Source organism: Gadus morhua, chromosome 7, assembly GCF_902167405.1.
Source record: "Gadus morhua chromosome 7, gadMor3.0, whole genome shotgun sequence".
NCBI lineage: Eukaryota > Metazoa > Chordata > Actinopteri > Gadiformes > Gadidae > Gadus > Gadus morhua.
The window spans coordinates 30,404,575-30,429,166 of record NC_044054.1 but is presented as its reverse complement, the minus strand read 5'-3'; the positions used below and the strand labels follow the sequence as shown (position 1 = coordinate 30,429,166).

At 44.5% G+C, this 24,592-nt stretch overlaps 3 protein-coding genes across 6 annotated transcripts; 1 reads left to right on the top strand and 2 right to left on the bottom strand.

Annotated features, from left to right (window-relative positions):
• Nucleotides 1-592: 592 nt before the first annotated feature.
• On the bottom strand, nt 593-4,150 carry pfdn1 (prefoldin subunit 1). Of its 3 annotated transcripts, none has more exons than XM_030360987.1 (5): nt 4,084-4,150; nt 2,304-2,470; nt 1,367-1,451; nt 802-913; nt 593-713 (listed from the first exon to the last, which is right to left on the bottom strand). In XM_030360987.1, the coding sequence occupies exons 1-4, from the start codon at nt 4,114-4,116 to the stop codon at nt 830-832; spliced, it is 369 nt and encodes a 122-aa protein (XP_030216847.1). In that variant the 5' UTR covers nt 4,117-4,150; the 3' UTR covers nt 593-713; nt 802-829. The 3 variants fall into 3 exon arrangements, with proteins under 3 accessions (XP_030216847.1, XP_030216848.1, XP_030216846.1); XM_030360988.1 differs by having other exon boundaries at nt 593-709; XM_030360986.1 differs by lacking the exon at nt 593-713 and having other exon boundaries at nt 766-913.
• Nucleotides 4,151-4,524: 374 nt separating this feature from the next.
• On the bottom strand, nt 4,525-11,404 carry hnrnph1l (heterogeneous nuclear ribonucleoprotein H1, like). Of its 2 annotated transcripts, none has more exons than XM_030362160.1 (11): nt 11,236-11,404; nt 9,829-9,924; nt 9,376-9,531; nt 8,741-8,899; nt 8,506-8,644; nt 7,105-7,301; nt 6,904-7,013; nt 6,124-6,259; nt 5,790-5,864; nt 5,231-5,317; nt 4,525-5,143 (listed from the first exon to the last, which is right to left on the bottom strand). In XM_030362160.1, exons 2-11 carry the CDS (start codon nt 9,908-9,910, stop codon nt 5,070-5,072), a joined length of 1,215 nt encoding a protein of 404 aa, XP_030218020.1. In that variant the 5' UTR covers nt 9,911-9,924; nt 11,236-11,404; the 3' UTR covers nt 4,525-5,069. The 2 variants fall into 2 exon arrangements, with proteins under 2 accessions (XP_030218020.1, XP_030218021.1); XM_030362161.1 differs by having other exon boundaries at nt 4,525-5,147; nt 11,236-11,403.
• Nucleotides 11,405-12,939: 1,535 nt separating this feature from the next.
• On the top strand, nt 12,940-22,234 carry LOC115547864 (deoxycytidine kinase). The gene is made up of 8 exons (XM_030362356.1): nt 12,940-13,180; nt 13,722-13,840; nt 14,038-14,121; nt 14,340-14,443; nt 14,656-14,803; nt 15,133-15,248; nt 15,433-15,532; nt 21,879-22,234. Exons 1-8 carry the CDS (start codon nt 13,090-13,092, stop codon nt 21,903-21,905), a joined length of 789 nt encoding a protein of 262 aa, XP_030218216.1. The 5' UTR covers nt 12,940-13,089; the 3' UTR covers nt 21,906-22,234.
• The last annotated feature ends 2,358 nt before the right edge of the window (nt 22,235-24,592 follow it).

Here is a 24,592-nt window from a genome sequence, read left to right as displayed (position 1 = left end):
GGGGATCCCAAAGGTCCAGGATGGTGCTAACTCAGGAGCATCCGGTTTCCAAGGCAACCCTAACTACAACCGTCTGTAGACCACATGTCTGAAGGGGAAACATATTCGTTTTAATCTCCATGACGACCAGACCTTGTCCATCCACACGGATCCCACTAGAGTCCTATTGCCAGGGAATACTGCCTACTGAGTATTGTTGCTGACCATGCCTTTGTGACAGCCTGAGTATTGTTGCTGACCATACCTTTATGACAGCCTGAGTATTGTTACTGACCAGGCCTTTATGTGAGCCTGAGTATTGTTGCTGACCAGGCCTTTGTGACAGAGTATTGTTGCTGACCAGGCCTTTGTGACAGAGTAGTGTTACTGACCAGGCCTTTATGACAGCCCGAGTATTGTTACTGACCAGGCCTTTGTGACAGAGTATTGTTGCTGACCAGGCCTTTGTGACAGAGGATTGTTGCTGACCTTGCCTTTATGACAGCCTGAGTATTGTTACTGACCATGCCTTTATGATCCCGCTATGCTAATGACATAAGTTAATCCCACAGGCAGACAACCAGTTAGAGGAAGAACATTAAATCAAACAATATACATCTTCACAAACCTTGTTTTATTTAAACACCACGTTTTCATGGAAACCAACATCATTCAGCAGTATGTGCATGTGTGTTATGCAAGCTCTTTTGTGTGTGTGTGTGTGTGTGTGTGTGTGTGTGTGTGTGTGTGTGTGTGTGTGTGTGTGTGTGTGTGTGTGTGTGTGTGTGTGTGTGTGTGTGTGTGTGTGTGTGTGTGTGTGTGCGTGTGTATGTGTGTGTTTGTGTGTGCATCACTGGGCCCTCCTAGACAGTAGCATCTCTCTGATGTTGTCTTCAGCTTCCTTCACACTCCTCTCCAGGTACGTCTTTTTCTGCTACACAAACACACACACACACACACACACACACACAATTGAATATGCTGTTCACTCAGTATGAGTCTGTGGTCTAGTCGTCTATGGCGCTGTCTGACAAAGAACAATCTGTCTGAACGAACCAGACAACAAGGAGATCGTTTATGTAATCTTAGAATGTGCAAGATAGCATCTTAGAATAGGATAATATGATATCATGTGTATGATAGCATATCGGCATGTGGCTTTGCATTTATAGTGGAACTTTGTATGATAGCGTGTTACTGTGCATGGTCGGATAAAAGCATACATGCCCGCGTTTATGATAGCATTTGAGCATTTATGAAGGTGTATTAGCATGTGTGCTGGCATGTTATCATATATGCTAGTGTGTTAGCATGCATGGTAACATCTAGGAGAGCTTGTTAGCATATATGCTAGTGTGTTAGCATGTGGGCTAGTGTGTTGTTGTACCTCCAGCTCTTTGATTTTGGTGTCGGCTGTTTTCTGTTTGTCTGTCAGCTGGTCGTTGATCTCCTCTTTAGACTGCAGAATAAACCTGGAAAACATACAAATTCTCAATTCTCCAAATTGGTAAAGTACTGAGGCAGGATATATTAAATCGTCCAACAAAAAGCTTTGGCCGTGGCCGTCGCGTTCCGTCACTTCTGGCTCTGGCACTCAATTCCGATTTACTGCTCAGAGCTGTTCTTTTGGTCGGTTTTTTTATTGGGCCAATATCAGATTTCAGTGTGAAAAGTCGAACTGACCCACATGTGCAAAAGAGCAATAAAGACTCCCTCTGCAGTACCCAGTAAACATGGAGGCCGCTGAGGTCACCTTCTCCAGTACCACTCGAGTTCCCCAGAGTTTGAGGCTCGTCTTGGCCGGAGCTATCAAGCTGTCGTCACTGGAAGACGGGAGGGGATCCGCCCGGTGCATCGGTTTGAGTCTTTAGCTTCTTTAGACTTTAAGGCTCTTCACTTTTGATCGATATGCTTAGACCAGTTAGGATACAAACCCTGAGTTTGCTAGTACAGAAGTGTCACTCCAAATACCTAACGCCTCCTGCCCCTAACCCTGACCCTTATTCATCCCGCCACTGACCCTAACCCTGACACTGACTCATTCCTTAACCGACCCCAACACTGAGCCTTACAAATTCCTAACCCCAAACCTGACCCACAGCCTCCACTGACCCCAACACAGACCCTAACCCATCCTTTCACTGACCCTAACCCTAACCCATCCCTCCACTGACCCTAAGCCATCATCGCAGCGGCCATGTTGTATGCTATAATTCCAACAACATAAACTAGAATAACAACCCTACTACTACAATGTCCTCTGTAGACTGTTAAGCTGGACGCCTGTCTGGGCACGGCTGCGTGAGGGCGTGTGTGTGACTCACATTCGGCCGACACCCTCGTACATGCGCGTGTTGGGGGGCAGGCCCGTGATCTCGGTGTGCGTGAGGTTGGAGTGCTTCTTCATGCGGTTCAGCTGCTCAATCTGCAGGTCGGCCAGCTTTACTTTCTGCTGCCGGTCGATCATCTTGACCTGCAGCTCTGAGAAGGCCTGACACAAATGAGTGTTATTAATGGATTGTATTAAACATGATAGACACACAATCTTCCCCCGTAGACAAACAAGTATTATTAATACATTATAGGGTCAACTATATTCTACATGATATACACAATCTTTCCCTGTAGACATATTAGTATTATTAACAATAAATTATATTATAAATTATATATACATCATCTCCACCATAAGCATCCTAACCTCATTAGACCATACAAATAAATACTTTAGTATTTTATTGTACCCTCCTAGAATGGAGGATCGTCTAACTGTCGTCAAAACGAACGATTTGAAGATGATTGACTTGAATATAACACACTATGAAAACCTTAGACTTATGAACACACTATGAAAGCCATAGATTTTGCTACCGGGGCTTTCAGAGCTACACTTGGAGAAGGCATAGGTTCAGAACCCACGGTGGTACAGCCCGAATTGCTGCTCTAGCCCCATCTGGTGCTCTGGTATTCTAACCACATCTGGGGCTCAATCCATTGAGATGTTTATCTTAGGACTGAGTCCCATCTAACTCCAAGGCAAGCCTGTACTTTGTTTCTAAGATACAGGTAAAACCCTTAATACAGAGACGGACTGTCCCCAGGGCCCAGTTTTTCAAAAGTAATCCTTCGGGATTTTAGGTCACGGATTGGATCAAATATTGGAACTGGGTTTTTCCAAGCAAAAGAGGGATTCCGAACTAAGATCAGATCATGCAATCCGATTTTACCTATGATCTGGACCCAACCTGCCCTTTGGGTTTTTCAAAATTTTAAACTCGGTTTGGGATGATCTATTTGATCCCAAAAAACAGGATTGTCTTGATCCCATCAGAAGGGTGGATTCAGTTGGTTATCCTGAAATTTAGTATTTGGATCACAGTGATCCAATATAATGTTCCTTTAAAAACTGGCATAAAGGTAAATGGATCGGTTGATCCTAGATAGAAAAACATGGGATTTCGAAATCCGGATCAATTTTATCCAGATTAAATTTTTTGGCCAGAAGATCTATCGCTCTGGCTACAGGACCAGATGGCATGGCCCCAAGTTCCAACAACGGTTGACATACCGACTGTACTAGGACATGCTTGGGGGTACAGAGAAGGTGGACTAGGTGCAGAGTGGTTAAAAAAAAGACTAGTTGACAATTGGTTACATAGATGGAGTAGTTGGCTAATGGTAATGAGATGGACAAGTTTGCTAGCGGTTAATTTGAATGACTAGTTGATAGTGGTTGATGCGATGGATCAGTGAGCTACCCGTTGATTAGATTGACTACGAGGCCAGCGGTTAAACAGACTGACCAGTTGGTTAGTGTGGTACATTGGATGTACTAGTTAGCTTGTAACAAATATGGATAGGTTGGCTAGTTGTTAAAAGACAGTCTGCTAAGCTAGAGGCTTGGATAGTTAGCTATCGCTAGCGGCCAGAGATAGCCGAGGAGCGTGGTCCGAGTGTGTGTAACGTTATTCCCGTCATACATCTAAGTCATGCACACTACAGCCCACACCGCTAGGATGAAAACATACACACAAGTAGCATAAACAGTAAGTGTTCAATATAGCTCTATATAGTAAAAATAGTAAGATATTAAATTAAAGAGACCTTCTTCAGCTCCTGGTTTACGGGCGCGGCCATGATGAAAGTGACGTCACAGACAACAATGCGCTCACCAAATTAAAAGCCCCATACATCATGTTTTCTGTTCTTAATTTTTTTTACCATCACCCCTGCCAAAGTTGTATACTATTGTATGTTATATTCGCTTTTGAAAAGCAAAACCATACCTATATACACATTAACCCCTAATAGCATAATATCTTTGACTCGACTGTGTATATTTGTTCACTGCATTAATTCAATTATTGCATTGATTGAAATAAAAACATTGAATGTAATAGTTCCGGTTTTTCACAAAAACAAGTGTTGAAAAATAACCGTAATGTCAAACTATTTATTACTATATACACACACAATATTTATTTAATATTCTGTTTTGGTCACCCGACTTAAAAGGAAGGAAAATATAAAATGATACACGAAAGGCACGGTCTTGGAGTTTATTGACACGAAACATAAAACATTCTTCTACATAACAGAAAGGCTGTGGCTCTGGTTCCCATGGATACAAGAGAATGTTAGAAAAAAAACAAAGAAAATAGCAAAACACATGAATTATTAACACATGTAATAAACAAGTGGACAGCGGAACCAAAACAAGCCAATCAAATGCTGTGTTGGAAGGATGTGGGCGGGACCGATAACGATGGAGGTCCAATCAGAAGAAATCCCTGCTTCCGCAGAGTCCAGAGAAACCAACAACAGACTGAACCATTTGAAGCTGTCCAACAGTGGAAAATGAGGAAAATAATCTTGTTTCTTCCGCCGCCATCTTGGAAGGCTTCAGAGGGAAAGTTTCCAGTGAAGTTTACACTGGAAACTTTTCACTGATGTTCAGCCAAACTAAAGTACACCCCCCCCCCCCCCGCCCCCCCCCCCAGTGTAAAATAAAAGACCAACGTTTATTGAATATCAAACTTCATACCAAAAAGCGCAAGAGTTTGTTTCTCTGGTCAATTAGCCCCCGCCCATCACATGCCCCACCCCCCTCCCATGGAGCCTCGGCCGTTGCCATAGTAACTGTTGCCCACGCCGCTCTGGTTACCTGACAGGAAAAAGGAATAGACAGGTCAACATCCCGGACTCGACAGCCAATCAGAACAGGCCCCGCCCCCAGGGAGTTGGTGCTTACTGTAGTCACTGTAGCCCCCACCCATGCCACCACCACCACCACTGCTGTAGCCCCCCATCCCCTGGTTACCATACGAAGACTGGTTGCCTAGGGGACGAGAAAAGAAACCCGGAACAAGAGTTTAGCATGTTTACATACGTTGACACAGCTAGTACACTCACCGTAAGCCTCCTCTCCTAACCTTAACCCTCCTTACCTTAGCCCTACTCCAGTACTTTAACCTTCTCTGCTTACCTTAACCCTCCTCCATTAACTTAACCTTCATTCGCTTACCTTAACCCTCCTCTCATTACCTCCTTACCATAACCCTCCTCTGCTAACATGACCATCCTTACATTTACTTTGCTTCCCTTAACCCGCTTACCTCTGGCATCTACTTGTAACCTGCTAATCTCAATTAAATTAACCTCAACAGATTATTCTGAAGATAAAGTATTGTTTTGGAACTGCACTTAAATTCTTCCTAGATAAATCGAAAACGCTAAAGGCCAATTTACCTAACATCTCCAAACATTGACGACTAGATAAACAGACAGTTTTATTCTTTGTTGGTACGCACCCATCATCTGGCCTCCGTATCCCCCGTTGCTTCCCCCGGAGGTGGAGTTGAGGAACAGCTCCACGTAGCGATGCTCTGTAAACACACCATTTATGAATGAACATCTCATTCACCATTAATGAACATTGAACACATGTGCTCCTCTACATCCTCCATAATGATATGGATATAATCATACATTTATGTCTGCTTAGTTCAAGAGGGAGAGCGGGATGACTTGTAACCAGGAGGTTGCTAGTTCAAATTCCAGCTCCTCCTAGCTGAGTCGAGTGGCTTTGGACAAAATTGTCTGCTAAATGCAAGTGTAATTATTGGCTGTATAGTGGACACTCACGCATGTTGGCCTTGTCTTTAGACATTGCCGCCACTGCGTCTTCGTGTGTGGCAAACTCCACGTCGGCCTCTCCGGTCACGCGTCCGTCGTGCCCCACCTCCACGTGCACGCGCACCGGGTTCAGGGGGGAGAAGAACTACAAACATGGAGACACGTAGCAGGTTCAGAGGGGAGAAGAACTACAAACATGGAGACACGTAGCAGGTTCAGAGGGGAGAAGAACTACAAACATGGAGACATGTAGCAGGTTCAGGGGGGAGGCTAGTGTTAACGTTATAGACCAGTGTGAGGTAGGCTAGTGTTAACGTTATAGACCAGTGTGAGGTAGGCTAGTGTTAACGTTATAGACCAGTGTGAGGTAGGCTAGTGTTAACGTTATAGACCAGTGTGAGGTAGGCTAGTGTTAACGTTATAGACCAGTGTGAGGTAGGCTAGTGTTAACGTTATAGACCAGTGTGAGGTAGGCTAGTGTTAACGTTATAGACCAGTGTGAGGTAGGCTAGTGTTAACGTTATAGACCAGTGTGAGGTAGGCTAGGTTTTACATTATAGACCTGTGTGTGTGTGTGTGTGTGTGTGTGTGTGTGTGTGTGTGTGTGTGTGTGTGTGTGTGTGTGTGTGTGTGTGTGTGTGTGTGTGTGTGTGTGTGTGGTAGGCTAGTGTCTACGTTGTACACCAGTGTGTGTGTGGTAGGCTAGTGTTTACGTTGTACACCAGTGTGCGTTTGGTAGGCTAGTGCTGACGTTGTGGACCAGTGTGCACGTGGTAGGCTAGTGTTTACGTTGTAGATGTCCGTCTCGCTGGCGCGGTAGGGCAGGCCCCTCATGTGGACGCAGTGGCCCGTGGTGCTCTGGAAGTTGGAGCCGCTGTCGCCGTAGCGCTCAGAACCTCCTGCACAGACACAACAAGCAACGCTCAGTCAGCCGGGAGCGGGGGACAGCTAGGTCCCGGCCCTGGAGGCGACCCGCTCGTCAGTGCCTACCTCCGTATCCCCCCCGGCGGCGGTCCACCGCCCCCCCGCCGCGGTTCATGCCGTTGTAGCTGCCGCGCCCGCCGCCGCCGCCGCCGCTGGGCCGGTCGTAGGGCCCGGGCCGCCCCCCTCCGCCGCCGCCCACCTTACGCTGCGGCTCGTAGTGGGTCCGCACCTCCGCCCGGCTGGACTTGAAGATCTCGATGTAGCTGCGCACGCACGCACGCACGCACACACACAAACACAGTTAGATCTCCGTGTACGTGCACATACAATGTACAAATGTGTGTCAATTGTGTGTATATAGTGTGTTGATTTGGAGTGTAGATGTGGTGTGTGGTACGTATTAATGGTGGATCGTTTGTAGATGTGGTGCGTAGGGTGTAGATGTGGTGTGTAGATGTGCCATGTGGTGTGTGGATGTGGTGCGTAGGGTGTAGATGTGGTGTGTAGATGTGGTATGTGGTGTGTAGATGTGGTGTGTAGATGTGGTGCGTAGGGTGTAGATGTGGTGTGTAGATGTGCCATGTGGTGTGTAGATGTGGTGTGTAGATGTGGTGCGTAGGGTGTAGATGTGGTGTGTAGATGTGGTGCGTAGGGTGTAGATGTGGTGTGTAGATGTGCCATGTGGTGTGTAGATGTGGTGTGTAGATGTGGTGCGTAGGGTGTAGATGTGGTGTGTAGATGTGGTATGTAGATGTGGTATGTGGTGTGTAGATGTGGTATGTAGACGTGTAGATGTGGTGTGTAGATGTGGTATGTGGTGTGTAGATGTGGTGTGTAGATGTGGTGCGTAGGGTGTAGATGTGGTGTGTATAAATGTGGGATAGTGTAGGTGTGGTGTGTACTGCTTTGTAGTGTGTATTGTTTTTAAATTGTGTGTAGTAGATGTGTGTAGTTTGTATAGTGTGTAGATGTGGGGTGTAGAGTCTCTAGTGTGAAGCGTGTACAGTTTGTAAATGTGGTGTGCATTGTGTTTAAATTGTGTATAGTGTGTAGTAGATGTGGTGCGTAGTAGGCCTGGGCAAGTAATCGAATTTTGATCTTGATTTAGATTTTATTGTCAAACGATCACAAAAGTAACATAATCGTGTTTTTTGCTTCTTAATTTAATCTTTTTATAGAAAGGGCAGAACACTTCGATACATATCTGTATTATTTCCAATCTAAAATATATCATTTTAAATGGGAACATTTTCTTTTAACCTTTTTGTGTATTTTTTCTAATCTACAAAGTTTTTTTTGGAGACATGCTGAATAAATACATGTTTTCAAACTCAAAAATAAACGTTTGAATAGTCATGATTTCCATATTGACCAAAATAATCGTGAGTATGATTTTCCCCCATAATCGAGCAGCCCTGGTGCGTAGTGCGTGAACAGTGCGTAGATGCGTGTCGATGTGGTGCGTACCGGTGTCCGATGCGCTCCTTGTGTTTCTTCAAGGCCCGCTCTGCGATGTCTTGGGAGGCAAACTGAACGAAGGCCTCTCCAGTCCCTCTTCCCTGGTAGTCCATGGGCAACGTGATGCCGTTGGGAACGATCTCCATGCCTACACACACACACACACACACACTCGGTGTTCATGGAGGCTGCACGGCACGGGGATAACACAGGAGGTGAAGAACAGAGACAGGAAGTGACTTACCAGAGAAGAACTGTAGGATCTCCTCCTTGCTGCAGCCGAAGGGCAGGCCTCTGAGACGGACCAGGCCCTCTCCGTCCCCGGCCTCCTCCTCCGGCTGGGTGCAGCCCGGCCCCGTGTGCTTCAGGACCCACTCCATCTCCACGCTGTTGGACTTGAACACTACACACAGAAACACGCACACATTATACATCTGCACACTGTTGGAACTAAACAAGGCACACGTTATACATCTACACACTGTTGGAGCTAAACAAGGCACACGCTATACATCGTCACTCATCTGCAAACTGCTGGACTTAAAACACACACACACACACACACTATATATACAACAACTTACAGATAAGTTACATTAAAGCCCCTTTAAGTTTTGTAGGGACACCCAGTCAGTGCCTCGCCCCCCTAAATATCACTCTATGTGCATCCCTTTGTCCGCGCGTCATCCTCTGCATGTCTCACCCGCTGCGTGGCTCACCCCCTGCGTGTCTCACCCCCTGCGTGTCTCACCGCCTGCGTGCCTCACCGCCTGCGTGCCTCACCGCCTGCGTGCCTCACCGCCTGCGTGCCTCACCGCCTGCGTGCCTCACCGCCTGCGTGCCTCACCGCCTGCGTGTCTCACCCCCTGCGTGTCTCACCTTCTACGTATCTGTGGCCCAGGGTCTCTCGGTCTTTCTTGACGGCGATCTTCAGGTCCTCGTCGCTCTCCAGCTCCACGAAGGCCTCTCCGCTCGGCCGGCCCTCCCTCGTGAAGGTGAAGTGGACGCTGTTGCCATCGTTGGCTACCTTACAGTCTGGAAAACACACACATTAAAGTCTTTAAAAAAACACACACCTTACAGTCCGGAAAACACACCTTATTGTCAGTATGTGTGTGTCAGACACATACAAACACAGCTTAAAGTCTGTAAAACACACACACACACCGCTGTCTGTCTTCAACACAAACACACCTTACAGTCTGTAAAACACACACACACACCCGTCCGTCTTCAACACAAACACACCTTACAGTCTGTTAAACACACACACACACCGCTGTCTGTCTTCCACACAAACACAATGATCTAGTATCGGTCCCTGGGCCTTACCTGAGAAGAAGCGGGATACCTCCTCAACGGAGCAGGACCAGGGAAGACCTCGGATCCGGACCACGTAGCCTTCATCTGCCATCTCTTTGAAGCCCCCTGCAGCCACACAGGGAAACAAACGCACACATTAACACAAACATTCACACAGAGAACCGTCTCCACGAAAAGGAAATGAATAGCCACGGCTTTGAGAGGAAAGGTACCTTCCTGAAAAAACGTTGTAGTCTACCTTCCTCCTACCAACTGTTGGCGTAGTAAAGTGAGGCACATTGAATCGTTGGTGGCATCACAAAGTCGGATCACGCCAATGATTTGGAAAGTTATCGACATTGTTTAAAAACCCTCTCCCACTACCCCAACGGTCGGCCCAAAATGTCCCTTCATCACCCTCACACGTAACATGATATAACACTCATATTTCACACATCAGTAACATCAGATCGTTAGAAAAACTCCAAACATGGAGGGAGTCTGAACGTCCGCGGCCATGTTTAGCGTCCTGAACACAAATCATGGATGTAAACAACCACAGATAAAGCCGCGAAGCGACGGCAGACTTGGATTTAAACGTTCGTTGTGAAGCAACAGATATCAGTGCGTTTTTCACGAAGGCCTGCGAAGTACCCTGGGTTATCCCATACAATATCACGTTGGAAAGTAATTGAAAATTCCAAAGTAGTTTCGTCCTGCAATACCATCGACTCGGGATCAAACGAGGCACATATACACATGTGAATACAGGTAGAGATATCACAAACCAATATTAATATAGTATACATTAGCTTTTAGCGCCATTTACAACTCTACACCTATTTAAGGCATACAGTGCAACTCCAAATACAAGTTATACATAGAGGTACGCTGTTAGTACATGTGGCGTAGCGCTACAACTGTTGCGCAATCGGAAACCCCCCTCATCGATTCACTGTATCAGGAGAGATCATAACAATCAATATTCAGAAGACGTTTAACACAATCAATAACTTGTATCCGAAGATAGATCATAACATAAGCCACGTATCAATATATATATATATATCATCACAATTTAAATATTTGAATATGGTTCTTAGCTTTATCAATATATCTGAAGATGGCTCGTACCTTAGCATCCCACGAGATGGACCGTACCGTACTCAAAATATCAGAAGAGGTAACTAAATCAATACATTTGAAGATCTATCGCACCATAAATCAAAATATCAAAAGATAGACCGTAAAATAATCTATATATCAGTAGATCTATCGCTACATGATCGATATATCAGCGGAACAAAGAGCCATGCCTCCTCCGGACACAAAGAGCCGCGCAGGCCGCGCCGAGAAACTCTCCCTTCCTGGGTCCTCCCCCGCGGTACTTCTCCGCTTTTTAGTAGAAAAACGTGAAAATATAGGACAAACGTTTACCTTGCCGAGTATTATGTGGAAGTAGTTACGGCAGCAGCGGTATTCGTCGTCGTATTAGTAGCCGTAGTAGTACTAAGCTTCATTCATTCCACGGCACCCTGTTCTTTGGACCCCTACGCATGCGCATAACCTGCCGACTACAGCTTCCGGGTCGTGGTGATAATGTGCTGTGATCGGATGTCGCCGCCTGGCGGTTCACTCTGGGGACTCGCTCTGAGCGCATCGCCTCTGGTGGTGGGCGAATCCCCCCGACCTCCTCAAACGCCCACGCGTTGTCAAATCATATCTGATAATTGTAGTAACATGATAATAACTTTTAATAGATATAGCAACTTTTATAGGACCCACGGAAGCTTTAGATGCAGCAAGCAAATCCATCCACCTAGGGACTTCAGATGAAATTAAATTATTTGTTACTAAGTCTGACTATTTACATGGTGTTTTTTAAACAACAATGTTCATAAATATGCATGGTCCCTATCAAAAAACCCAATAAATAAATCTGGTACAGGAACATAAATATATGTTATATATATATATGCACCAGTAGCAAATAGCATCAACAGGGGAACCGTTCACGAAGTGAGCTCAAGAGGGCAGCACTGGATTTTCACATATCCAGTCATGGAGGATTAAAGTCGACCACAAATCCTTGAACCTCTAGAAGTGTTAGCAGTGGGAGTCAAACATGTGCCGGCTGGGGTCAGTATGCTCCTTGCTGAGCCATGGCCCAACAATGTAACTTCATGAAGAGAACCCACATCCCTAACCCTAGCCCCCCATCACCATCTTGCTTACCCTAACCCTAAACCTTCATGACCATCTCGCTTTACCCTAACCCTAAACCTTCATGACCATCTCGCTTTACCCTAACCCTAAACCTTCATGACCATCTCGCTTTACCCTAACCCTAAACCTTCATGACCATCTCGCTTTACCCTAACCCTAAACCTTCATGACCATCTCGCTTTACCCTAACCCTAAACCTTCATGACCATCTCGCTTTACCCTAACCCTAAACCTTCATGACCATCTCGCTCTACCCTAACCCTAAACCTTCATGACCATCTCGCTTTACCCTTACCAAAACCCCCATGACCCTCAATCAATCCATTTATTATTTAAAGTGCAGTCTTACAATCGAAATGGTCTCAGAACACTTCTAGATAAAGAACAACGTCAACACATTCCTAAAAACAGAATGTCTTTTAAACAAATAATTATTTTGGACAACAACAATAATGACTTAAGACAACAACAACAGTTTACACTCCATAGTGTTTTGAGAACAAAAATGTCTTAAACTTAGATTTAAAAGCATCCACAGACCCTGCTTCCCTGATATGTTGGTGTAGGTTATTCCATAAATATGGGGCACGAGAGGCAAATGCTCTCTTACCAACCGATCTTTTGGTGGATGGGATGACCAAAAGACCATCTCCCTAACCCTTACCCTGACCCCAAACCTCCATGACTATCCCCCTAACCTAACCCTTACCCCTAACCATAATGATAGATATTACTATAACTTATATTACTATGATTAATTATATTAGTCAAAGTAATATGAGTAATAGTGATAGTTATAGAGTAACAATATTTATCATATTACTTTGACTATTAGTTATATTAGTATTACTTGTACTGTAAAATAGTAAAATAACATAACAGCAAAAACTTTCCCGAACACGGGAGTGGATCACTTCCGGGAAGTGACGATTTTTTTTGGCGCTACCTTTGATTGATGTGCGGAGCGGGAAGAAGAGTAGCGTTGTTTGGCTTTTCCTTTAAAAGTGGAAAACACGAAATCAACGTTCAATTTACAATTAGTGACACTATACGGTACCGATCAGAATGGCGACACCTCCAAAGAGATGTTTCACACCCGATTCAAACCGCAGAGAAGAGAAGAGGTGCAAGAAGATATCCATAGAGGGAAACATCGGTAAGCTCACCTAATTATTAATAACATGGACTAAACTCACCTTAACTTTAACTCATAATGAACCAACTTATACTAGACCCCAGGCACGCAGTGTCACAAGGCTAGAATTAGAGGACTTGTACCTGAACTTATAAATTAACTCATACCTGACAAAGAGCGAACGATAATGTAATATAAAGTAAATACTACCGTGGAGGATACGGAGAACCAACGATCAGGATTGAGTGTAGTGGAAGCTGGGGTTCCCTTGTAGTGAGGCAGTAGCAAGCTGTAGCGTGGAGAAGAAACTCGGGAATTGTGGAGTGGCGTGGGACAGAATGGAGGCTAGGACCAGGGACCACTCGCATGGTTTAAATATGTAAATGTTCCTCTGAAAGAACTGCTTTAGTGTGTCTGTGTGTGTGTGTGTGTGTGTGTGTGTGTGTGTGTGTGTGGTATTAATGTGTGTATTTGTTTATGGTATTAATGTGTGTGTGTGTGTGTGTGTGTGTGTGTGTGTGTGTGTGTGTGTGTGTGTGTGTGTGTGTGTGTGTGTGTGTAGCTGCAGGTAAATCCACACTGGTGCGTGTGTTGGGCGATCGGTTAGAGGACTGGGAAGTGGTTCCTGAGCCCATTGGGAAGTGGTGCAGCCTCCAGAACAAAGCAGACGACGTTAACCAGGTACCTTCATAGTGAATACCCGTCATATACAGCGTCTATAGCCTCTACCAGGTACACTAATGTGCATGTGTGTGTGTCCAAGAATCCGTTATAGATAACACATGTTATAGATAGCATCTTAACCCTCTAACAGGTACACTAATGGTGTGTGTGTGTGTGTGTGTGTGTGTGTGTGTGTGTGTGTGTGTGTGTGTCAGGACCTGAGTTCCTCCCAGAAGAGTGGAGGAAATATTCTCCAGATGATGTACACTGATCCCCGCAGGTGGTCCTACACCTTCCAGGTAACACACACACACACACACACACACACACACACACACACACACACACACACACACACACACACACACACACACACACACACACACACACACACACACACACACACAGACACACAGAATTGGAACGCTTCAACTTGAAGTGCCTTCAGTAAACAGCTGTCTCCACCCATTTGTAAGTCTTCCCCCCCGTCTCTCTCTACCTGCCTGTCTGTCTGTAGAGTTATGCGTTTCTCAGTCGGATTCGTGCCCAGCTGCAGCCTCCGTCTCTCAAGCTGGCTGAAAAACCTGTCGTCTGCTACGAGAGATCGGTCTACAGCGACAGGTACCCGTCTGTCTGTCGACGGCGTCAGGTTGCCCTTCCGTCTTGTCTATCATTCTAGCGACCGGTAACCTGGCTGTCTCATAAACATAATATATTGTCACATCCTCCCTTCTCGTGCGCTCTCTCTGTCCCTCTCTGACTGTGTCCCTGTCTGTCTGTTTGTCACTATCTGCCTGTCTGTCTGTCTGTCTGCCTGTCTGTCTGTCTCTCAGGTATGTGTTTGCGTCTAGTCACTATGAGTCAGGGAACCTGACCTCGGAAGAGTGGAGTGTCTACCAGGATCAGCACACCTGGCTGCTCTCCCAGTTCCTCCCCATGATCCATCTGGACGGGATCATCTACCTCCGAGCCCAGCCCCAGGTCAGATTATTACAGATTATTAAAGTCTCCTCATGTCATATTACTAAAGACTATTAAAATCTCACAAGGACTAATTCTTAGAGATTATTAAAGTCTCTCAAAGTCAAATTATTACAGATTATTAAAGTCTCTTTATGTCTGATTATTACAGACTATTTAAATCCCCCCCAGGTCAAATTATTACAGATTATTAATATTAAAGTATTTTCATGTTGGTTTATTATAGGCTATTAATGTGTGTGTGTGTGTGTGTGTGTGTGTGTGTGTGTGTGTGTGTGTGTGTGTGTGTGTGTGTGTGTGTGTGTGTGTGTGTGTGTGTGTGTGTGTAGAAGTGCATGCAGAGGCTGCAGATGCGTTCGCGGGAGGAGGAGCAGGACGTTCCTCTGGAGTACCTGGAACAACTTCACCAGAAACACGATGCCTGGCTGTACCACCGGGACCCCAAGTGAGTACTACTGCAGTACTACTAATACTACTGCACCACCGCGCCCCCAAGTGAGTACTACTGCAGTACTACTACTGTGTGTGTGTGTGTGTGTGTGTGGTATTAATTTGTGTGCGTGACTGTGTGTGGTATTAATTTGTGTGTGTGTGTGTGTGGTATTCATTTGTGTGTGTCTGTGTGTCAGCCAGGAGTTTGCGTTCATGAATGACGTCCCCATCCTCGTTGTGGACGCAGATGAGGATTTTAAAAACGACCGAATCAAACAAGAAGCCATCTTGGACAAGGTCAGTCATCTTTATTATACACAGGCTGCCTGTCTCACCCTCACCCTAATATACAGGGTACCCGTCTAACCCTCCCCCTTATATACAGGGTACCCGTCTAACCCTCACCCTAATATACAGGGTACCTGTCTAACCCTCACTCTAATATACAGGGTACCTGTCTATCTCTGCGTTAACACCAAACGTGACGCTGGTCGCTTGAGGTCGTGGTTGTGATTTGCGAAAATTGTATCACGCAAATGTAGTCCTGTGTGCATGATGAAGTTGAGTTGTTGTGGAAGTACCAGAGACGTCGGAAAACCCGACGCAGTCTATTCATAATATCATCGGGAGGCGGACACAGCTTTTGGCCGTGATATTATATATTATATTTAGGGCCGGGCAACGATTAAAAGTTGTAATAGCGATTAATCGCATAGTATTGTTGAGTTAACTCGCGATTTATTGCACTTTTAAAAAATTCAAAGTTAAATGAGATTATCAAATGGAATGACACATTATCTTCATACCAAATGCAATAAGCAAAAACTAGACCAAGTGATCTTGAGGGAGTTTTATTGACTCACTCAGTGTGGGTTGAATATGAAACTCATGGAACACCACAGATTTGGGAATTGTAAACAGGCAGTTAATTAGTATTTTTGTACACCAACAATTACTACAACTGTAGTTAAATTCAAATAAGAAGTGTCACAGATTTTGGAATTGTAAACAAGCTGTCAATTACTGCAATTGTAATCATGCAGTCACTTCCTGCAAGTGTAATCTAATGTAAAGTAAGTGGAACCAAAAACGATTTCTGATATGAATGTTGACATTCTATGGGCCTAACCAAAATCAAAGTGAGAAAAGAAAAACAGTGTGTGCCAATTTGTATTAATGGCGTTATTGTATAGATATAAATGTTATATAATATATTATTAAAGATCCCATGCCATTCTATTTTATGATGCTTTAATATAGGTATTAGTGGGCCACAAACACAGTATTCAAAGACGTCCCCGAAATTCAGCCGTGGTGCAGAGTTACAGTCACTCCGAAACAGTCGCACATTGAGCTTCCCCCAAACGCGCTGTTTCGGTGGGCGTGTCAAGGCAGGTCAAGGAGGGGGGTGGGGGTGTGGCCCTGAGCAGCTTGTAGCCACTACCATGCGCTCTGTATACGGTGGGCGTGTCAAGGCAGGTCAAGGAGGGGGGTGGGGGTGTGGCCCTGAGCAGCTTGTAGCCACTGACAGTACCATGCGCTCTGTTTACGGTGGATGTATCGCAATGGCTCTTAGAAACCCATATTATACATAGATATCTATATCATATAATATATAAAATATATTATCACGGCCAAAAGCTGTGTGAGCCTCCAGACGATAGGTTATTATGAATCTCAAACGACCGCGTCTACTTCAGATTGATGTGGAAGTGGAAGAACCAGAGACGTCGGAGAACCCGACGAAGTCCTTTGTGATTCATTATATCGTCTGGACGCGCACACAGCTTTTGGCCGTGATAATATGTATTATTTGATATAGATATCTATGTATTATATGATATTATTTAGATATAGAGCAGAGCTCCAGGACTGTAACGCAAGTGTTGTACAATTCCTTGTTATTTGGATAACCGTTCTGCTGTTGTTGGTGTGATGGCGCATAACACGTAGGACTCTCGTCTCTGGTATTTCTACAACGAGACTCGTAGTGGGGGTTATCTCAGCCATGGTTGAGAATGAATTGGGGGAAAGGAACTTTGGCTTTGACTCCCTGAAGTAGGCTACATGAACCACGACATGGAGGAGAAGGGGATTGTTGGCCGCGAATGTATCCCGCTTGAGCCCTGCTTCCCGCCGCCTCGGCAGCGGTCAGCGCTAATCACCGCCTCGGCAGCGGTCAGCGCTAATTACCGCATCCTGAAGCCGAGGCGGTGGTCCATCGGCAGCGAGGCTCCGGCGGGAGACGACCGCGGTCAACAATCCCTTTCTCCTCCATGTCGTGGTTCATGACTTCAGGGAGTCAAAGCCAAAGTTCCTTTCCCCCAATTCATTCTCAACCATGGCTGAGATAACCCCCACTACGGGTCTAGTTGTAGAAATACCATAGATGAGAGTCCGACGTGTTATGCGCCATCACACCAACAGCAGAACGGTTATCCAAATAACAAGGAAGTGTACAACACTTGCGTTACAGTCCTGGAGCTCTATATCTAAATAATATCATATAATACATAGATATCTATATCAAATAATTAGAGCTGTCAGTTAAACGCGTTATTAACGTCGTTAACGCAAACCAAATTTAACGGCGTTACATTTTTTATCGCGCGATTAACGCAATTATTTTATAAAAAAAAAAAAAAAGATTTTTTTTTTTTTTTTTTTCTTTGGCTCAAAACAAAGAAGCAGTAGCCTGACTGCTATGTTCAAATGACATTTGTTCAAAGCAGTCGTTTAATTGCACTATAGGCTCTTTTTTTGTATCGTCCTGTTTTGATCAGTGTATATGCCAATGTTGTTATCAATAAAAAATCATTTGCACAAGGCAAGCCGATGCACTTCACCATGTTGATAAGAGAATTAAAATGAGAAGAATTATGGGACAAAAAAATCAAGGGATATTTAGCATAGAAAAAGAATTAGCGATTAATCGCGATTAATTAGAGTTAACTACGACATTAATGCGATTAATCACGATTAAATATTTTAATCGCTTGACAGCTCTACAAATAATACATATTATCACGGCCAAAAGCTGTGTGCACGTCCAGACGATATAATGAATCACAAAGGACTTCGTCGGGTTCTCCGACTTCTCTGGTTCTTCCACTTCCACATCAATCTGTAGTAGACAGAACCCTGCGCTGCCTGCTGCCGGCGCGAGGCACCACCGACCGGCTGCCCGCTGCCGGGCGTGGTGCTTCGCGGCGGTGGTGCCTCGCTGCAACCTGCGGCAGGCAGCATGTCGCAGTTCATGTAGTTCGATGTCGTTCTGCCATTGCATTCAAAATTCTGTAACTAGCCTGTTACTACGAACTAAGCAACTACCGTACACGTATTAGCATTTAGCACTAGCTCAATCACGACTCCTTCAGAATTCTTGTGGGTGGTTACGAACCAACCAAGTGGGCAGGGCCATGCATAATAATTTGACAACGCTACGTCACAGTGTCACCTTATCCAGATCGGCTCATTTCTTCTGCCTTTTTCCTTTCATTGCCTATTGCATTCAGCAGACAAACTGCATAGATTTCAAACTTACCACAGCTCACAAACTTATTCAGACCTATGTTATTTAACAAACAATAGGAAAAATGTGATTTTAATGGCATGGGCTCTTTAAGATATAGAGCTCCGGGAGTTTCAAGTGGCAACATCCCTTTCTCCTCAATGCTATGGTTCACTCCGGACTGCAGGGGACGGTTGGCCAGTTGAACTCTGATTGGCTGTTACGTTACGTCACTCAGGGAGTGAACGCTGAATGATTGAAAGTTCAAATATTTGAGCTCGAGCAACAACGTGTTGCGATACTGAATCCTTTTGAACGCGCTCGCCCGTACCAGGGCCTTCATGCCCAAAAGTTGCCTGATACGCGTCTCTACGCGGACTTTGTCTGGAGTCGCGTTGCCCCCTCGCTTTTTGTGTGAACGCCGTCTAGCCCTCGCCTATTATATACAGATTACCTGTCTCACCCTAATATACAGGGTACTTGTCTAACCCCAACCCTTATATACAGCGTACCTGTCTAACCCTTATGGGAGAAATGTACACTTACATTTAATGATTATATGTAATTATTATCATGCCTATACGCTATGTAAGGGATTATGTATAGAAGGCCGGTCATTATCGGGGAAAATAAGGCCCGACAGGGCGAACAGGACACTGAAACGAAGCGGTCTTGCTTCGCCCTGTCGGGGCTTATTTTCGATAAGAAGCGGCGTTCTATACATTATCCCGCTTATCACACAGTCGGGAAGGCCCATGCAAGTGGACTACCTTTTGTGTAACGAACAGTCAGGTCATCAAAACCAAACTACTCGTGTTTCTTGTCAACTGCGGCGTCTCGCCAACTGTAAAGAACAAAAGGCAAACGGAGCCGGAGCAGAAGAAAATAGTTTTTTCCGAAAAGTATCTCGAAGATCGTAACCCATGATGAGTGCACTGAAATGTGCCCTTCCGTGCGCTGGGCACCGCGCACGCTAGGGGTGTGAACGGTTGCACAATCCCTTTTTTTTTTTTTTCGTGTACACGGTTAACCGTTTTTTATTAATGAATGATTTATTTATTTATTTTTGTGGGCTGCAGTCGCGCTATAGGGGGATTATTTGTTTATCAACACGGCGGATGCGCGAGCAGAAGGATCGCAAAAAGAAAATTAGTTTGACCAGTTGCCATGGTTATCACCGTGTGGTTAATTTGCAGTTGCAGTGTTAATTAGGATTTTGTCAGTTAACTGTTACAGTAAACTGTAATCAGAAAACGGGGTTGTATGCTATAGACCCTATAGTATCTGTGGTATAAAGGCTGGGACGAATTTCATATTATAAATATGTAAACTTTATGTTGAAAGTATGGACCATCGCGATTCCCATTGAAACAATGGCGCGGTGATTATTATTTATTTTTTCGGTTTTCGTTTACAGATTTTTCCTAAACTGTTAGGATTTACTAACCGGTTACACGTGCACACACCCCTAGCGCACGCACTGGAGAACTACGCAAAATCAGCTGATCCCAACGTTCATTACTGTGAGTCATTCAATCGCTCCGTGGTCAAGCTGCTGCAGTTTTATTCACAAAAAGGTGGAGCAAAGAAACACTGCTGTGCTTAAAAAGTTGTACACTGAAAATGGGATCTCCTTTTGTGAAACTGGGGAGGTTTCATAACATTAGACGTTATGAAAAAAAAAGCCACGTGTGGGGTGAGTACCAAACACCATCTCCTGGCACTCCCCTGAGTAACTCACTAAAAATTGAGTTATGTGCCCCCCTGAAGCTAATAAGTGTAGAGATAAGATTGAGTGAACATGACACTTCTCACCTTTTTAAGCACAGCCTCGTTTTCCCACCATTATTGCTTCCAGGAACCGAGGTGAACGAATGTGGCCGGCATATGGAGCAAACCCCAGGTTTTGACATGCTTTATGTGTGTCACTGGCATGTTCCATATGTGCGCCACACGTGGTAACACGCAGGCCGTTGGCCCAGAGGAGAACAGGGAGAACTGGTTAGCGGTATGAGAGCGTACTGTATGTACAGGAGACCACCGTATATGGGAGCGACTGTATGGAATGAGGTAATGGATGACATGTGGGCAGAATAAACGCATAGGGAGGAGCCCTCCAGCTCTTTGTCAAACCCACCCGGCTTTGTTCTTACTTGTTCGCGAGTAACAATAAAGTCTTCATCTTTCATGCTTCAGGTTTCTCACTCTTTATTTTTTTGTTGTTCGTCTAACCCTCACCCTTATTTCTTAGGGATGTGATTAACTCAAAATTTTCATGGTCGTATAATCAGTGGGTGGTATGAACGAATAATCGATTATTCGATGTGTGCCGACATTCACAAAGGCAGCCATGGATCATCGGCAAGAAATCACTTAATATCTTAAACACAAAATAACAACTTCCTGCTAAGTAGTTCCAGTCAAATTGTCTGTTAGGCCTTCAAAACGAGAGCTGGTAAATAGTGAAAAATGCATTAAACTGTCATCAGAAAGCGTAGTTATATAGACCCTATAGAGTATCTATGGTATAAGGGCTGGGACGAATTTCGAATTATGAATATGTACAATGCATGACGTTAGCTCTCTGGATCATAGCTGAGCGGACTGGAATACCTCCCTCTGCCAAGTCGTAGCTAAGGTCCGTCCTATTTACTGGAGGAGTGAACGCAACGTTTCCATTGCATAAGAACCTTACGGGAGGGTAAATATTGTTCCAGGCATTAGTCAAACCCTCCGGCGTTACCAGGGAAACAAAATGATGGCTTGTGAAATACTTTATATTTGGATTGTAAAACGCATGAAAATATAAATGGTAAATGGTCTTAATTTATTTTCTTTGGCAAGTGACCATGGAATAAGCGGGATAATCCCCTTCGAGGAGTCGAACATTAGTTCCGTCCGTTAACTCTTGTTTATTTGAATGGGAAAAAATATTAACGGTCGGAATGATAAAAATCGGCTTTGACCCTCAGGAACGAATAACCGAATATTCTGACCCATCCGTATTATATACAGGGTACCCTTCTAACCCTCCCCCTTATATACAGGGTACCTGTCTAACCCAAGCCTTTATATATAGGGTACCTGTATATAAGAATATCCGCCTATATTAAGTTTTGTTTTTCCCAACAGGTCCAGGACTTTGTGAGCAGCTTGTAAACCAGGTCCAGGACTTTGTGAGCAGCTTGTAGTCCTGGTTCAAGATGTACTGGATGGGTCCCAGCCAAACAACATATTTTTTCTTGAAATGTTTTTTTTTTTTCTTCTTAATGTCTAACCAGTCTTTGTCATTACATGGGTTTGTAATGACAAAGGGAGTATTTGGCATTGCATGTAATTTTGTAAATATGTACGTTTCTCTGAGGGACTGCTTTTAGAGAGTCTCTATGTATGTGCGTGTGTGTGTGCGTGTTACAGACCATGTATTTTACTGGAATAAGTATTTAAAATAAACACTACCAACCTCCAAATTGAATGTTTTCATCATATTTACGTCTGTGTGTGTGTGTGTACACTATACCCAGTAACTATGAACCAGTAACAGTCACTGAGTGACTCGGGGTGAATGTGTGACCTCCTATTGGGCGGAGTTAGTGTATACATGCTGTAGCTACACCTGAGACAAGTTAATAATGCAGATCACAATGCGATCCTATTAACGGTTAACTTGTGGATGAAGACACAGGGATGTCTGCAGTCTCACGAGGTCATGCTAGAGGACGGAGGTAAGGGTTAGGAGCTAGGTTGTTTGGTTATGGTTGGGGTTAGGGTTAGGCGCTAGGGGGTTGTGATTGGGGATAATGGTTAGGAGCTAGGGGTTTTGGTAATGGTTAGGAGCTAGGGGTTTTGGTAATGGTTAGGAGCTAGGGGTTTTGGTAATGGTTAGGAGCTAGGGGTTTTGGTAATGGTTAGGAGCTAGGGGTTTTGGTAATGGTTAGGAGCTAGGGGTTTTGGTAATGGTTAGGAGCTAGGGGTTTTGGTAATGGTTAGGAGCTAGGGGTTAGGATATAGGGATTGGCAGGTGCGACAATGCTATTCTCATCGTTATTCGGGCGGTGAGTGTTATGAAAGGGGTGTTGAGTCTTGTGTTGGGGACGAGGGGTTTACGGTGCTCCCTCGTCGGCCGAATCATTCAAAGTTGTGATTTATTGTTTTTGCTGAAACACGGGCAGTTTATCCCGGCTCCCCACAGAGAGCAGCTGCTCAACGGCACAAACCCAGAACAACCCCAGACTTGTTTTTCAGCAGGTCTCCGGGCCTCCAGCTCTGGACCGGGGGCCCAAGTGTGGAATGCCACCCCCCCCCCCCCCCACACACACCCCAAGTCTTTTGTCCGCAGGGCTGCGCAACGTGGAAGGATTACAGATGTATTAGTGTCTTAATGTCGCTACAAAAGTCCTTTGTAAAAAATACACTGTACAGTTTACCTCTTTTATAACCCTCACCGTTTCTAGAACCTCTTTCATACCCCTACACCCCCCCCCTCCCCCCCCGTGGAACCACTTTCATAACCCCTCCCCCGTAGAACCTCTTTCATAACCATAACTCAAGTAGAACCTCTTTCATAACCATAACCCAAGTAGAACCTCTTTCATAACCATAACCCAAGTAGAACCTCTTTCATAACCATAACCCAAGTAGAACCTCTTTCATAACCATAACCCAAGTAGAACCTCTTTCATAACCATAACCCAAGTAGAACCTCTTTCATAACCATAACCCAAGTAGAACCTCTTTCATAACCATAACCCTTTGAATAACCCCTTCCACAGCCATAATCATTTGAGGAACCTCTTTCAAAGTCTACGTCAGCTTTATTGTCAATTACAACAAATAGAATAACCGAAATTTTGTTTGTCTCGGACCAGGGGTGCATTAAGTATAAAGGATAAAATTTGGTAAAATAAGATACAATCAATAAATACTATCATAACTCTAAACCCAGTAGAACCTCTTCCATAACCCTAGCCCTTTGAGCAACCTCTTTCATAACCCTAACCCTTTGAATAACCTCTTTCATAACCCTAACCCCAGCAGAACCTCTTTCATAACCCTAACCCCCCATTGAACCTTTCATAACCCTAACCATGGAAGGAACTCTACCTCACACAATCATATAAATTAACGATGTTGTTGGTGTGGTGCTATGAAACATCATAATTGCTAATTTACAATTTTACCTATGCATGATGTCTTTCTTTTCCCTCTCTATGATTTCATAATTGCACATTGTTTTTGGTTTTTTCTTTTCTGTTTTCTGTTTTTTTTTGGTTTCTTCTTTATCCTGTTTTCGTGTATTGTTGATTTATTATATGTTTTTCTTGTTAAATGTGGACCCCAGGAAGAGTAGCTGTTGCCTGGTGTAATTGCTAATGGGGATCCTCATAAACTAAACTAAACGAACCCAAGTAGAACCTCTTTCATAACCCTAACCCTTTGATGAACCTCTTTCATAACCCGAAACCTTACCCCTATCCCGCCCCTTAATACATACCCCCTTTACCACCCTCTACTCCAATTTAATGTATGCATGCACCAGCCTCCTCAACAGAGTCTTTAACACAGTTTCACCCCCTCCCCCGGAGGCTATCCTGCTAACGGCAGAGTAATGAACCCGATTCGTTATACCCCTAATGTTGTGTAATGTAATGTCGATTTATTTAAACTGGGACAATGTACAGAAAAACATGAACCTTGTTTAGAGCAAGGAGAGTTGCATCGCACCAGGTTTTAGCTAATTGCTATTTTCCACCTTTAGTCACTCTGCAGGTAAAAAGAATAAATGCTACAAAACTAAACAAGACACTATATATATATATATATATATATATATATATATATATATA